Below are 16,534 nucleotides of genomic sequence, written 5' to 3'. Positions count from 1 at the left end.
ATGCTTAAATGCAAAAGAAGACTGGAATCAGTTTGTAACTTAACATCTTCTGGACAGTAGCTTTGATGAAAATAATCATTCAACTGGAGGATGCACAGCAGGACAGGGTATTCACAATGCAATTAATAAATGTTACAAACTGAAGAGGCATCATCTGACACTCTGTAAGGCTAGCTACTATGTCAAAGGACTAAAACAGACTTGGAATCAAAATCCTGACAGCAAGTAGATGTTTCACGGACACAACTGCAAGGAGACAGTTGCCCATGTAAGGAAAGATGCAGGAACTTTAAAGTCAGATATCTAGTGAGACTGTTACATGTACTTGGTGTATACCCTGATGCTGTAAGAAGACCAAATAGCAATGTCCTGAACTGAATGTGCCTGGCTCCTATGAGGAAAAAAAAAATAACCTCCTGTACTCCTTTGTGATTTTGATATGCAAGTCTGTATCCTTGAGATCTAAAGAGCATATTCTGTCTCCATTAGACAGACAGGCAAGTATGGATGGACTTATCATTCAAAAGGGCTCCTTGGCAATGTACTAACTTAGGCCACTCAGACTGAGAACAGATTTGTGTTCCTGATTCCCTTTTTTTTTTTTTTTTTTTTTAATGGAAAGAAAACGAGCAAAACCTATGCCACTTCTGGTTTGGTGGGACATTTCAGGCAGCTCTTTTTTTAGTAGTAAGTTTTAGGCCTGCTTTCCTTCAGCCATTTGGTGGTGTGGGTCATCAGGAAGAGAAAAAAAAGACACTGGAATGGGAGGGACAAAAAGGAGAATGAGCAGCCTTGGGAAAATTTGTCTTTCATCCACCTGTGGTGAATGATGACCTGTCATGCCAATGGGTTGAGAGACAGACAACCCTCAAATGTTTAGAGTTAAGCAGACAAACAGTTTAACAGGGATGCAAGAAATGCCCTCCAGAAGAGAGGCTCTATGATCTTGACTGTTTTGCTGGGAACTACATCTCCTGGAAGAATGATCATTATGGAAATTGTCAGGGAGAATTTTCCTGTTGGGGTGCTGGATCCTCAAGCTCACATAGATTATGCTGCAGTCTCAAAACAAGATGCTAAGCAGCCTTGAATTTCCCTGCAAGTTTATACTGCTGCTTTTACTTTTTTTTTTTTTTTCTAGTTCAGATTTTTCTGAATCTCCTTACAGCAAGTATCTGTCAAACAGGGCTTTTATAAACAGGGCTTTGGAACTCACAGGGAATTTTGTTACATAAGGTAAGGTGCGATGGTCAGCAGTAATAAATGCACCAGCCACAAGAGCAAAATCATCAACTCTATTATTGGCAACACAGTGAGACACAATGAAGACTGAACTTGGCAGTTGGCCTTAATATCCAAATCTGAAAATTCCAGAGCCACAGCCTTTTCATGAAACAAGTCTGGAATCAATACATATGTATGACGTAGTTTAATGCCCTCACTCAGAAGACAAGAGAGGAAAGTAACGTCTTCCCTAATATAACATGTTATGATACGAATCTCGTTGTTGTTGGAATGACGACCTTGGAATGGGCCTTTCTTACAAGTACAAGCAACATTTGAAACCACCACCAGGTTCTGTGGCTAGCTGGGGCAATCTTTGTGGTGGCAAAAAATTCTGTTAAGGAGTATGACCACAAGAACCACTAAATCAGGGTTCTTCCAGACATTAATAAAACTAATCTGACAATATTCTCAGCTGCTTGTACCACTTAACAGGAAGACTTTGGTGACAGGAAAGGTTCTGTCAGGATCCAGTCTGATTCAAAAGAGATATCGTGGGGCCACTCAGATTCAATTCTGATGAGTTCTAATACCTCCCCAGATGTTAGGTTATCAACAAGAATGGTACAGGGAGTCAAACATCTAATCATCATTCATATCCTAGGGAAGACTCCTCTGCAAAATCTATGGGCTTCCTTTTACACATGGCCCTTCTTCCTATCAATGGTTATGAAGAGTCCAACGAGGAGGAGGAAGATTGTCTGCTGGACTAAGACTAACATCTAATCTACGGACTCCAATTCTTCTGTTATGGGTTAGAAGGGAAGGAAAGGCAGAAGATCACAGGTGAGCTATAGCCTGGACTATTTCAGTGGATGGCTCATGCAGGAAACACCTGCATTGTAAGCATTGAGACCTTGTCACAATCCCAAAACCAAGACCAAAACTACAAAGTTCAAGGAGCCAAGAATGATTGAAATTGATCCTGACCTCAAGACCAACAAAATGGTGTTGAAATTAAAAACAATGGGACAAGCTTGATCCCCAAAGTTGAAGCAGAGGTTGATGCCTCAGCTGAAGTGGGAACTCTAAATGTCAAGCATCAAAAGCGGAGTTCAGGAATACAACACTTTGTTCCACTCACTATAATGGGGATTGACACCAGCCACAAAATACTGACCCCACTGATGCCGAGACAGTGATGGACCCTATGAGGTCAAGGTCATAATCCTTGAAGCCCATGCTTTTTCTAAGGATTTAACTCTGAGAAGGTGTTCAATGGCCTGGGAAAGACCTATGAGCTTAACTGACTCCAATGAAACTTCCAATGCAAGATCACAGGTCTTGTTACAGTTGCTTTACAAACCACACTACAGGCTACAAACTTTCCCATGGCTTTTGTATTCTTAGTTTGCTTACAACTTGCGTATCTGTCAGTCTTCTGCAATCATTAATCAACCATTTCCTTCCTATTTCCATTTTCTAGTATTTTTGGCAGACAATAAAAAAAAGAAGTTATGTACTCATCATAACGTTCCATCTGAGTAGTTATACTTCATTTTTCTGCAACCTGTGGGTATACGGATCCATATCAGATCTGAGCAGACAACTTTTTTTCTAGCATCTGCTCCAAGCTCTGAGCTACTCCCCCTACCCATAATACACCACCATCTCCTATCTTCCCTCAGATCGAGTTTGCTGTAACTATACATATTAGCAACTCAACTAAATAACCTAACATGTTTATTCACATGAAAAGGTCAGGGGGACGGAGGGTGGAAAGGTTGAAGAAAAATGAAGTATAACTACTCAGATGGAACGTTATGGTGAGTACATAACTTCTTCATCTGAAGTAGTTAACTTCATTTTATCTGCAACCTGTGGGACAGAGTCCCCAGCTACTCAACAAATCCTGGGAGGCCCTCATGGAAGGATATTCCTGAGCACTGCAGAGCCAAAGGATGCTCTCCCTCTGGAAATCAGTTCTAACTTGTAATGGGAGATGAAAGTATGAAAATTTCCCCAAGATGCTGCTACACAAACGTCATCCAAAGGAACCTTAGACCAAAAAGCAGAGTAAGTCGCCATGGACCTGGTAGAGTTAGCTTTAATCAGACCAGGAGGAGATAACCCCTTGGCTTCTTAAATGTGTAGAATGCAAAGAGTGATCCATCTGGCTAAAGAACCCTTGGAAATGGCCTAGCCCAAACGAGGTTTGGAAAATGAGACAAATAATTGATCAGACTTACGGAAGGGTTGTGTTCTATGAAGGTAGAAACGAAGTTGACTATGAACATCTAACAAATGAAGTTTATATTCCCCTTTGTTCTGAAAATTTTGAAAGAAAACAGGAAGATTAATTGTTTGGTTTATGTTTGATTGAGATGCCACTTTGGGTAAAAACGAAGGATTTGTACAGAGAGAGAGACCCCGTCCTTATGGAAGACCAAATAAGGAAGCACGGCAGACAAAGCCTGCAGCTCAGAGACCCTCCTAGCAGACATAAAAGCCACTAGGAAAGCTGTCTTCCAAGACAAAAACTTTAGATCCAGTGATGCAGCAGGTTCAAAAGGAGGAGATACTAATGACTGAAGAACCAAAGTGAGATCCCAAGGAGGAACCGAATCTTTGATAGGAGGGTGCAGAAGGAAGGTGTCTTTTAAAAAGGCTTTACATAGCCTAGAAGAGGCGAGTGCAATCTTATTCTCACCTGCATGAAAATTAGAAATGGCTGCCAGCTGTACTTTCACAGTGTTGGAGCTAGCTCCTTGCTGAAAAATAATTCCAATACCGCTGGAACAGGGGCTGTAAAAGGATCCAGGTTTCTCTGAGAGGCCCGGATAGAGAAACGTCTCCATTTACTGTGATAGACCATCCTAGTGGAATCTTTAAGAGAAGCCAGTAGTACAGATTTTACAGGAGATGAACGACTGGGAGTCCTGGCAATCAAGGGAACTGGAGCAGCCAAGCTGTTAGCTTTAGACTGTCCAGATTGGGAGAGTAAGCACCCGAAGGATGAGAGATTAGATCCGGACAGGGATCCAGAATCCATGGAGATGCTAGAAGGTGAAACCAAAGTAAGGGGAACCAAACTTGACGAGGCCAGAATGGGGCAATGAGGATCACTATGCAGCCCAGTCGACAGACTTTCTGAAGAAACTTCGGAATGAGTGGTAATGGTGGGTAAGCATACAGTAACTCAGGGGGGCCAAACATGGACTAGAGTGTTTCTGGGGGCATCCCCTGGTGAGGGAATCAGAGCGAAGAACTCGCTGCACTCCAGATTGGAAGGAGATGCAAAGAGATCTCAGAAAGGCTTTCCCCATGCAAGGAATATCTCCTCTGCTACTGACTGTTTCAGAGACCACTCGCACGGCATCAGAATAGCCCTACTCAATCTGTCCGCTAAAATGATGGAGCGTCCCAGGATGTGCGTTGCAATGAGAAATCGACTGGTGGAAATCGCCCACTACCACACTCTTACGGCCTTGCGACAGAGAGGGTAAGATCTGGTCCCCCCCCTGCTTGTTGATGTACCAAACAACCAACATGTTGTCTGACTGAATTGCAATCGAACCCAGAGGAAGGACAGTGTGGAAGGCTTTCAACGCTAAAAGCACTGCCCTCATCTCTAGAACATTTACGTGCAACTTGGCCTCTATCTGGGACCACGTGCCTTGGACTGTCCATCTCAAACAGTGTTTCCCCCACCCAAGTTGGGAGGTGTCCATGGTCACTGCGGCTTGGGCTGGAGATGACACGAAAGGGCATCCCGCTGCAACCTCCGTTGAAAGGAGCCACCAAAGGAGAGATGTCCTGAGGTGTGACTGATCCTTATTGGAAAATCCATGGGCAGGTCTAGCCAAGACCACTGGACAGCTAGAGTCCATTGAAGGACCCGCATATGGAAGCGTGCGCAAGGGAGAATAGAAATCGAGGCAGCCATGGAGCCCAGGGCCCAAAGCACATTGCTCGCCTTTGGAAATTTGAGGTACACGATTAGAGCGATGTGTTACCAAGATGTGAGAACCTGTCTGGTGTTAAGAAAACGTTTAGCTGCAAAGTGTCTAGCCGTGCCCCGATGAAATCTAAAACTTGTACTGGTTGCAAAAGGGATTTGTGGACATTGACTGTAATTCCAAGCCAATCTGCCAAGAGGAGAAAGTAGTCTCGGGCTAGACACAGAAGACGCTTGGTGGACGCAGCAAAGAGCCAGTCGTCCAGTTAAGGAAATACCTGAATTCCCTGAAGCCTCAGGTGAGCTGCTACTTCTGCCATTACCTTGGTGAACACCCTGGGGGCTGTGGTGAGACCAAAGGGTAGAGCTCTGAACTGGAAGTGACTGGCTCCCAGTCGGAAGCAAAGGAAACCCCCTGGAGCTTTTTTGGACCTTGATATGATATTAAGCATCCTGGAGATCTAACAAGCACATCCAGTCGCACTCTTGGAGATGAGGTAGAATGGACTGTAGGGTGAATTTTGTTTGGCGACAGAGGTTCAAAGCTGACAGGTCCAAAAGGAGCTTGAGGTCCCCTGTCTTTTTTGGCACTAAAAAGAACCTGGAGTAAACGCCTAATCCGGACTGGTCGAGGGGGGACTGGTTCGATGGCTCGTTTGTGAAGCAGCTTTGAAACCTCTAGAGCTGCGTCCTCCCTGTGAGCGGGTGGGACATCCGGTAGGCATCTTGTAGCACTTGGTGGGACAACAAACGAGATAGTGTAGCCTCTGGATATTATTTGTAGCACCCAACGATCTGCAGTTATGGACTCCAATGCTGCTGGGTGCAATGATAATCCCCCCCCCCCCGACTGCCTCCAGAGTAGGAGAGTCGGGAAACCCCTCAGGGCAGCTGAGTGTGCCTGTCATTAATAGGTTCCCTAGACCCGAAGTTCCTGGGACCCCTTCTAGCTCTGGGTCGGTGTCGGTCCTGTCCCCCTCTGCCTCTGGGTTAAGAGTTGTCCTGAAACTCCCGGAAAAACTGTGATTTCCGGAACCACATCTTCTTTTGCCCTCTTTGGTTCCTAAAAAAAGACCGCTGAGGGTTAGAGAAGCGGATCCCGACGGCAGACAAAGTCTTCCCGTCTTTTTTTGCTCTGGACAAGAGTGTCATGTACTGTCTTCCTGAAAAGGGAGGAACTGTCGTAGGGAGCATTAGTAAAAGATGCCTTGAAAGAGTCCGCAAACTGACACAACCTGAGCCAGGCATGACGCCTCATGGCTACACCTGTCACAGTCGCCCTAGCTGCTCCTTCCGTGGCATGGGAAAAGAGAGGTATGGACGTGTTTGATACCAACTTCAGAGGTGACATTTTCACAGAGAACAGTTGTTTGTCCTGCTGCGATAAGGACTCTAGGGGAGACGCAGCGAATTCCGAAACAAGGTCCCGCTGCAGCCGTATCACGTGCCAAATAGTTCAGCACACGGATGGAAAAAGTCACTGATGAATAAACGTGCTTCCCATACCTATCCACCGACCTGGACTCCTTGTCCGGAGGGTGGACTGAGGAACTCTCTTGAGCCAGTTCCTTCTTGGTGGCTGCTGCGACCACCATAGCGTCAACAGGGACTCCTTTAGACCAAGGTTGTCCGTCGGTGGGAGGAGAAAGAATGTTGTCAGGGCATTTGGGGATGGGGTCTACGGTGTCAGGCTCCTTCCAAGCCCGTGTGGTGATGAGGTCCACCAAGGGGTCCGCTGGCAGGGACACCCAGGAAGTAGATTGACCCATGTCAAAGGCCTCCAGGAACATGGACTCATCCATAGAAGGTTTTGGGGCTGACCAACCTCTCCTCTGGCGGAGGATCAACATGATGTCTCCGAAGGAGACATCTTCGGGAGGCAACCTGGGGGGACCTTCTCCTTCATCTAAATCCGTGTCCATAGTGAGGGACTCAGGGGAGTCCAAGTGCCTCCTTTTGCACTTGCGCTTACGGGGGCCCTCTTCAGTGGGACTCTCTGAAGAGGACTCATGAGCCGTGGGGGGGGGGTTCCTCAAGGGGAACAAGCCTGGGGCTCCTCTGGCACAGGCTGTCCCTGAGACAGGATGAAGCGAGTCATCACCAAATCCAGTGGACTCTGGGTGGAATGTGAGGAAATGGGCTGAGGTCTCAATCTCTGGGAGAGAACCCTCTCCACCACTTCAAATGCCAAAGGAGAGCATACCTCCTTGGCACCCAGCAAGGAAGAAGCTCTCCCTGGGTCCAAAACGAGGATCGGAGCCGAAGAGAGGGTAGCCCGAGGTCCAAGGGAATGGTTCAGATCCGAAAAGGTCAGAGCCGAAGATGGATCCATTCCCTCATGTCCGACTCCCTGTCCACAGCTCAGAGAGTTACTCGGATCCAAACTGGCCGGATCCACGGAACTCAAGGTAACAGCTGGTGTCGCGGTTGGTGGAACCGCTGGCACCGAGCTACCAGCTCCAAAGAGTCTCGGATCCAAGAACCCTGAAGCAGTCGCATGGATTGGGGAAGGAGAGATGGGGCAGAAAAAGGGCATGGAGGTCCCCCTTCCAGAGGGAGAGGGGCCTGGCAAGACTCCCATCTGTATTTGGGTTTCAGTGAATCTCCACATCATCCTGTCCATGTCCAAGTCCAATAGGCTCTGAGATGGATCTGGCTGGTCTGAGCAGTAAGGGTGAGGAAGGCCTCGGATTAGAAGACTCCAACGGCTTCAGCAAGAAACGGGATGAGTGGAGCCTGGGAGAAGCTGGCCTCAAAGTTTTGGATGGTGAAGTAGGGAAAGATTCCCTGTCCGGGAACCTCTTGCGAGGCCTAACCCTCTTCCTCTCTTTATTCTCCTTGCGCCTTTCTCTGTCCTTTTCTTTTTCTCTCTCTCTTGCTTTTTTTTTTTTCTTTATCTTTGTCTTTGTCTCTCCCAACACCAGAACAAGTGGGAGTTTGAGTCCCTGTCTGAGTGGGTGGTTGAGTGGGAGTACCTGAGACCAACGCCATGGCAGAATCAAGCATGGAGGCAGGGAGAAGACCCTTGGCAACTAACTTGGCCTTCCTGTCCCTGAGGGCCTTCGGGTTAAAGCCTGCACAGATTGAACACTGTGTTGATAAATGGGGCACTCCCAAACATATTACACACAGAGGGTGACCATCAGCCGGTGAGAGCTTTTTTTGAAAACCGACTTCGGCTGATCAGCCATAGTCTAACACTAATCGCCACTCCCTAAAGATAACACACACACGCTGAAGGGAAGTTGGCCTAGAACTACTTTCAACAATAAAAAACTTTTTTTTTTTTGAAGCTATACCGACGAACAGCGTACATTAAAGGGGGGAGGAAGGGAAAACTAACTACCACTTGCACACAAAAACAGAATTAACCTACTTACTTATCCCTGAAGCTCAGAGCAAAGGAGATCATGATGCTTACTACAGCGCGGCAAACGAGATCTGACGGAAGATAGGAGATGGTGGTGTATTATGGGTAGGGGGCTGAGCTTGGAGCAGATGCTAGAAAAAAAGTTGCCAGCTCGAATCCAATATGAATCCGTATACCCACAGGTTGCAGATAAAATGAAGTTAACTACTTCAGATGAATAATTTCTTTAGTTACATTCACTTGCTCCTCCAACTTTTCTGACAAAATGCTCTGTAGATAATTTCTAAAATCCCCCAACTTGTTATATACCCCCTAAAAATGTTGCTCATTACCTCTTGCTTTCCCAACATACCTCTAGTGTTTACCTACCTGAAAAAAGACACACTGAATCCTGCTTGAAGTATAAAAATACCAATGCAAATACTTCCAAGCAAAAATTCTAAACCTTCTGAACTTTGTTGCACACCTGGGAGCAACACAGACATCTTCCCACCCCTCCTTTGTATATGGCCTCTCTATTTTCTCAATCTTCTCAATTTTTTCTAACTTCCTCTGAATAATTCTTATAGTAATCATGTAATATTTTATATGCCTTATTAAGTATCCTTTAACAGCAACTTCTGTTCTAGACTCAACTGAAAACTCTTTGAGATGGACTTTCATTTAGCACTCCTCTGTCCTTTTCTCTTTGCCTATACTCTGTTATCAATTTCTCATAGGGAAGGCAGTCTTTAACCCACAAGCAAAACTTCTGCTTGGCTTCATCCCATTCTTACTTTTCCCTCTCTAGTTAACTTGCTCCCAAAAACATGTTTCCTTTGCCAGTTTTCTCCAGTAAATCCCAGTCCCTCTTGCCTACTTTCTATTCTCCTATTTGTAATCATCTGTACTGGTAAAATCTCCTTTCTCCGTTCTCATGTTGGTTTATTTCTTAGAATGCTTTCTGCAATGTTATGAATATAATATTCTGTATGGTTGTTGGTAATCTCCTTATTGACCTGCATCCACAATCCTAACTCCATCTTTACTTCTTTAACCCATTCCCTCCTCCCCCACTTCATCATCACCCCTTTCTACTATGACTTGTAACCTTCTGCTTGTGTTAAGTATATCAGCCTTAACTGTGTAGCTGTCAAGTATTCCCTTCAAATTAGGTAATCCTAAACCACCTTGTTCTATGGGAAGAATCAGCTTATCCCATTTAAGTCTTGCTCTCTTACCCATCATAAATATAAATAAATTCCTTCAACTCTTTATTAATTATAATCTACAACTTCTCCTCTGGTTGATAAAAAATAAGCCTGACCAGTATTTATGTTAATATAGTTTGATTACTTTTATGTGAATGTAAATTTGCCTATGTCACATGTGATAATTCAATAAAGATGTTTGGGGAAAAAAAAATATTGCGACTGGGAGAGCAAATTCACATAAATAAAACAATGATTCGTTTGAGGGAAAAAAAAAATGAGAGAGACTAGAAACATTTTCACTGCTTGTATCTTACTATCCATACCCATAATCAAGATCATCCAGCATCTCACGTTTTGCATTATCTTTAAGTCTCTTCCCACATATCTTAAGCTGCCATGATAAAATAATTTTAATCCATACACCTAAATACTTCTTATGTCTCCAAAACTAAAGGTATTGGTGAACCAAATTGTGTGTGGGTACATAGTTTATTGCTACAGCTTTTGCTTTATCTTCATTTATGTTAGATCCTGAAAAAAAAACATTTTGAAACACAGAAATATCCTTTTCAAGTTTTATTAAGTACAAAATAACATAATCCGTGAATAAAGCTAACTTTAAACCGTAAAATCCTTCAATTTGTGTGTCCCTTATTTTCTTTACTAATGGCTCTAAATATAAAGTAAATAGCAAAGGGAAAAGAGGACTCCTCTGCCAGGCTCATTTACCCTTAACTTCTTAAACAAGATACAACTGCTTGAGGAGTATGAGATCATACAGCTCAGACATGCAATGGGGGCTGTTTTTCAAGGAGGATCCTTGAAAATCCTGTCTGACTTGCTTCTGCATTCCTTGCGCAGTAACTGCACTAAAACCTTGTAAAAAGCTGCATTCCTGCTCGACATTCAGAATTAGAGAGGGCAAGTCTGTTACTCCTTCTACAAAGTGGTCATCAAATGATACTAAGAGGAAGATTACTGATAAGATACGAGACTTCTTAGAATAGAGAAGTGGACACTGTTTGTCTTTTCGGCTTTTCCCAGTTAGGGGTCGCCACAGCGGAACTCCACTCCGCTAATGATTCGCAGTAGATTTTTTATGGTGCCGAGTTGCCAGCCCAATGCCCAACCTTCAGCGAAGGCACACCCATTCATGCATGTCTTTTGGAGGCCACTCGACTGTGGGGAGGACATGCAGACTCCACACAGAAGGCACTCCAGCCATGAATCGAACAGGAGAACTGCTTGCTGTGAGGCAACAACGCTACTGCTGTACCACCGCGACATACAGAGAAGTGGACACTGTATAGAATGTAATACAAGATTACCAAAGCACCTCTAATGAATGTAAGATAATTTCACAGAAAACTATCGGTCAGGCCGTCCTCCTCAAAGTTATACGCACACAGGCTCACTCTGTTCTGAAATAAAATCCAGCATACATGGAAAGGAACAGAGAGTAATGTAGGTCAGGTGTGCAAAACAACTAATTACATGCTGAACCACTTGCATGTGTAACATTTCTTTCACCTCACCTACAGATGTGAATTCACCCATCACTGTGTCTAAGTCAATACTTATGTAAGTGAGAAATCCGCCTACATTCTCCATATATTATTTAAAATGCGCATCTAATCAAGTCAGGCCTACAGTCTAAAGGTTTGTTTAGTCCGCCCCTCTAAAGAAGTTGAGCAGAGAGACTCAGGCCACTTCATAAGGTGACCACCACCACTTCCAATCCAGGTAGGCTCAACTCTTGCATCCCTTTTGCCATCTCAACTACAAGGGGCAAACTCCCATTAAAGTTAATCAACTTGCACCTAAACAGAGAAATATTCTGCTTTGCTTGCATTCTGTAGCTCACTTCTCATGTGTCTTTCAGTGTAAATTTAGGCATGGTTTGTCTTACTGTATTTATGCTTTACAGCTCCCTCCCACTAAAAATGCACAATGTCACTGCTCCACTAAGATTTTATAGGGTCTACCTGGTCTAACCCTGTGCAATTCCAAGTCTGTAAGTAATCTATGTTAGAAGAATTTATGTACACTTCTATTGGGTTATAGTTTGAACACACTGACACAGTTTAAACAGATTATGTGTTCTTTCCAAAAAAGTCATGTGAAACCAACAATGTAATCAATTTGCATTTTTATTCTTGCACTTTTACTCAGTACCATCAGTTTACACTTCCTGATTACATCACATTTTAATACATTTAAGAACTGTACTAAACTAGAGAGTCTTATACAACATAAAACATTTGTTTCTTGTAAGTGTGCAGTAGCTGTTATACAAGCATATTGTATTATTTATCTTCTACTGCATTACAAGGCATTATACTGCTTGATCCTGTAACATCAGGCTGTACCAGAAAACAGGCACCGGTCCCCAGTGCACTGACCTAGTCAACAAAACCAAACAATAACAATAATAAAAATAAAAATGATAAAAAAATCAATTTCATTTGAAGGAAGTGCTCTCTACACCTGCTGTATAAAATGAGACATTACCTTTTCAAAGGAGAAGTCCATAAATTTATCAGTGACAGAATCATATGTCTTGGTCTGTAAGGGGATGAAATTACATATTTCAGCAAATCAATTGTTGAAAATTACTAAACGGTGCACTATTCAAAGAGAATGTGGCTCAAAGACCAATCCAGTTCAGTCAAACTTTAATGCACTTAAAACAACAGAGTATCTTAACTACAGTTGTCTACTACCCATGTTTTACTTTAGAATGTGCCTTAAGGTAGCAATATGAATATCCCCCACCCTAAAAAGATTTACATTTGTTATTTTTTCATCAAGAAACAATGAAACAGCTTGCAGATGTCAAGAATTACACATCCTAAGTAAACACTGTTTAAGTGAGTATGCAGTTGTTGACACACAATTACTTAAACTTTGCACAGCCTTAAATAAGGGCACTGTGCAGTACATTTACGTCACAGTCACAGGCTCATTCTTAACACTTGCTTTATGAACATTCAGATTACACAAATGACTAAATAAATGGAACATGCAAGGACATGAAAAGTCATTAATCATACTTTAAACAAATATAGCATCAGGTTGGTACCAGTGGCCTTTTAATGTGAAGAAAAAGGATGTTTAAAATACATGAAGAATAAGCACCACCCAGCATGCTACTCTTGAAGAGAGAGCACAGAGGGAATATCATTTCTCTCTCTGCTCTCAAATTTGTTTGAAGTTTTCCTAGTGCTAGTAAATAAACGTAAGCAAATGTGCTTATAGAAAACTGGTTTGACTGAAAAAATACTGCCAGTCAGTCAAGAAATCAGACTACATGGGCACAACTTTATCCATTTAAACTATGGAAAGTTGGCGGAAGTCCCTGCAGTATAGGACTTTAAATAACAGGGAGCAAAATATAAGTGTAAAAAGTGTACCTCCTAGTGGCTTACTGCAAGACACTGAGCAAGCCGCTTAACTTATCTCCCCAAGATGAACCTAAACAGAAGCACTGGATTTTTGTGGTTTTCCTTGTTAATCAACTTCCCTTCCTCCAAACATGCAGCCATCTTAGTCTTCTAACTGAGATATCTGTGGCATTCAATAAATGGTGCAGACAAAGATCGTGGACGCCAGTTAAAGGCACACAAGTAACAACCCAGCTGATGGGAAATATGCGAAATGGATTACTTCCATGCATGCTACAAAAAGGTTATATAACGGGGTGGAGATTTTTCAATGCCCTGTCTTCTAACAGCTACCAACAAAGCTAATGCTAAAAAAATAAAGTAGTATTCATTATGTTCAAAAATTACTGCAATGCCGCAAGTCTGCTCTTCTTTTCACCCAATACAAAGTCATCAACCGAGACAGAAAGTCACAATTCATAACCTACAGAGTGCATATCATGGAGGATGGCAAAAACATTTTGCAAAAGTCATAGGCAATATTAGTGGCACATTTCAACAAAGTCCGTTTATAAGGATAACCAGTAAAATTAGATTTTTTTTTTGTTTCAAGTTTCAGTACAATTACAATCCAAGAACAATACACTGCTTTAAACACTTCTGAAATTAGGAGATGCTCAAGCTAAAGTGTTTTGCAAAATGGTGATACTTTCCGCAATACCCAAGGTACCCCCACACTTGCATAATAAGAACAAATCCTGGGGCAGTTAATACACCTGTGCTGCATGAAGTGAAAAGCTCAAGCAGTTTTATTTCCAACAGGTTCAGTTCAAGAACAAAATGATAACGTAATCCAAAACATCTCCATTCAGCAGCCACATCTGCTCAGTGTGCTGAGACTAAAGCAAGCCAAAGGTTATTATAAACAAGTCAATGTACTCTGTTTCTAAATAAATGCGGAAAGTAAGCCTATGTGGCCTTCATTAGTTCCAATCAGAACAGGAAAATGCAACAGTATCCTAGACTAGGTATAGAAAATTCCATAAAGGGGGTTGCCACAGCTGTTCACCTGTCTGCTCATGAAAGGCAGTGGAGTTTTACGGTGTTGAATTGCCAGCTCAACCTTCCACAGAAGACGCATGCACTCATACCTAGGGCCAATTTAGAGTATCCAGTCTACTTACAGCATGTCTTTGGGATGTGGGAGGAAACTGGAGCACCCGGAGAAAACCCATGAGACTACAGGGGGGACATGCAGACTCTGCCCAGAAGGCACCCCAGCAAAGGATCAAACCAGAGAACCTCTTGCGGTGAGGCGGCAACACTAACCGCTGCACCACCGGTGGGCCACTATGAGTAAAAGAAGGAAATTAAGATTCAAGCACAAAAGCAATCATAACGGAGAATACTTCCAGAAACTTTGTTCAGATATGTCACTTCGAGTAGGCAGCATGTATCAAGCTGCATATTAATGTACCATGTGTGATCATTCTAGTCTTCCTAGAATTCCCTACTTCCTGACTACAGACTAATTCAAAGGATAAAACGGATACATTCTAACAATATCTTCCAGTATACAAGGGGACCACCCTGATGACTGTATGACTACATTCATCTTCTCTTACGTTCCAATTCTACACCTTCTCAGAAACTTTGTTAAATGAGGACAGGTACATGATGCAACTTTTATATTAAAAAGTGCACCTAATTCCAGCACCCACCACCACACCCCCAAATCATTAAAGTTACATGCTTCCTACACACAAAGAAATGGTAGAACTGGCACCTACACAGTTAAGAAATAATACAATATATGCTTGTCTGATCACAGGGAACTGCAAGATCCATAGAGGGGCTTTCCAAACACATGCAGAATTGCAGGCTGGTCTCTCCCTGTAGATTAAAATAAAAGTATGAGAACATACCTGTTACAGCCAACATTAGAAAGCCTTCCCTGGTGGGTCTACAATAGATACAAATCCAAAGTGGTAGCTCCACCAGGGTAAAAGTAGACAGAGGTCAGTCAAAATGAAAATGGCTGAGATGGAGGAGTCTTAAAGTAATACAATACTCACGGAGTCATCCGGACTCTTGAAATCAGTCTATACAATTTCTGGTAAAGGTGTGACTGGACAACCAAGTGGCCACAGCACACAGGTCTGCAATGGTAACAATCTTATAGAAAGTAAAGGAAGAAGACATGCTTTTCTAGTGGAATGGCCTCTGAATCGATTTTCCAATGGATGGTGAGACATTTAATGGCAAAAGACAATACAGATGGCAAATTACTTGGAAATTGTTTGCTTAGTGACTGCCAGGCCTCAGAAACAAAAACATGTTTAAGTTCCTGTAAAGCCTTGCCCTTATCCTGAAGGGACTTAAACAAATCAGCAGCAGTCTCATCAAACAAGGGTTTATTATCTACAGGGGCATCCATTAACAGCCTTAATATCATTAGGCAAAGGTTGAAGCTGAAAACAAGAATACCTCATCACTGACCCAAAAGCAGCGGCCCAAGAAGAAGCATCTGCTGCATCATAACTACACTTGATGGAATGACAAGCCACCTGGGAGGAAGTCCTTAAAAGGGAAAAGGGCAGAAGATTTACCTTCAGGGTCTGGAAGCTCAGAACTGACCTGAAAGGCCTGGGAAAGCAGAGCCAACAAGTAGCTAGACATATGGGTCTGATAATCAACAGCCCTAAAAGCCACGGTAGCTAAGGTCACAGACCTTCTTGCCTAATCTCACCACAGCTCTGCTATCTTTATCAGAAGGCAGCAACTTAGACTGAAGCAACTGAGAAGGTTTGTCAGAAGGTACTGACACTACCGAGGGGTCAGCAGAAGGACATATGTACAAGAACTTACAGTCCTCAGACACCCTATAGAACCTATCAGGTGGGAGCACTGGGCTGAGAATCTGGAGCCTTAGAGGCATTAGAAAAGGAATCCAACAAAGCAGCAAAAACAGGAGGGAAATCAGGTCTGGTATCTGCAGAAGCTCATAAAACTTTTTTTTGTATCTCAGAAATTTGAGCACAATCCCATTTAAAGAACTCCATCATCCTAGAGATAGTGTCCCCAAAAGAAATATTTTCAAAGGGAGTATCGGGACTAGTAGATTCCTCTTCCTCTGATCCATAATCCAATGGAGAGGGAATCTGGGAGGAGTAAGCAAGGGATTCCTCATCTGAATCTACCTCCTCCTCAGAGGAATCCTGTTCTCTACGTATCTTAAGAGGGGTAGAGAACCAAGGGGGGGGGGGGGCTGCAAAAGAAACTCCCTAAGGAGGTTTTAAAGCCATCAAAGCACTAAACAATCCCTGAGTGAAGAGCTGCCATTCACTCTGTGGATCCTTAGGAGCAGAGGAAATATATTTAGTCATCTGCTTTTTCTTTAAGGGGA

At 43.1% G+C, this 16,534-nt stretch overlaps 1 protein-coding gene across 1 annotated transcript in view; it reads right to left on the bottom strand.

Annotated features, from left to right (window-relative positions):
* Positions 1–16,534, bottom strand: part of USP34 (ubiquitin specific peptidase 34) — a gene marked incomplete in the record, with an annotated part of 5,849,982 nt that overhangs the window by 1,256,412 nt on the left and 4,577,036 nt on the right. The window contains 1 exon segment of the mRNA XM_044061224.1: positions 12,257–12,310. Within this exon segment, the coding sequence (XP_043917159.1) occupies positions 12,257–12,310 (54 nt within the window).

This window comes from Protopterus annectens, chromosome 1.part0 (assembly GCF_019279795.1).
Source record: "Protopterus annectens isolate FY-2018-M chromosome 1.part0, PAN1.0, whole genome shotgun sequence".
Taxonomy (NCBI): Eukaryota; Metazoa; Chordata; order Ceratodontiformes; family Protopteridae; genus Protopterus; species Protopterus annectens.
The sequence above is the reverse complement of the archived record's forward strand: the minus strand, read 5'-3'. Positions and strand labels throughout refer to the sequence as shown.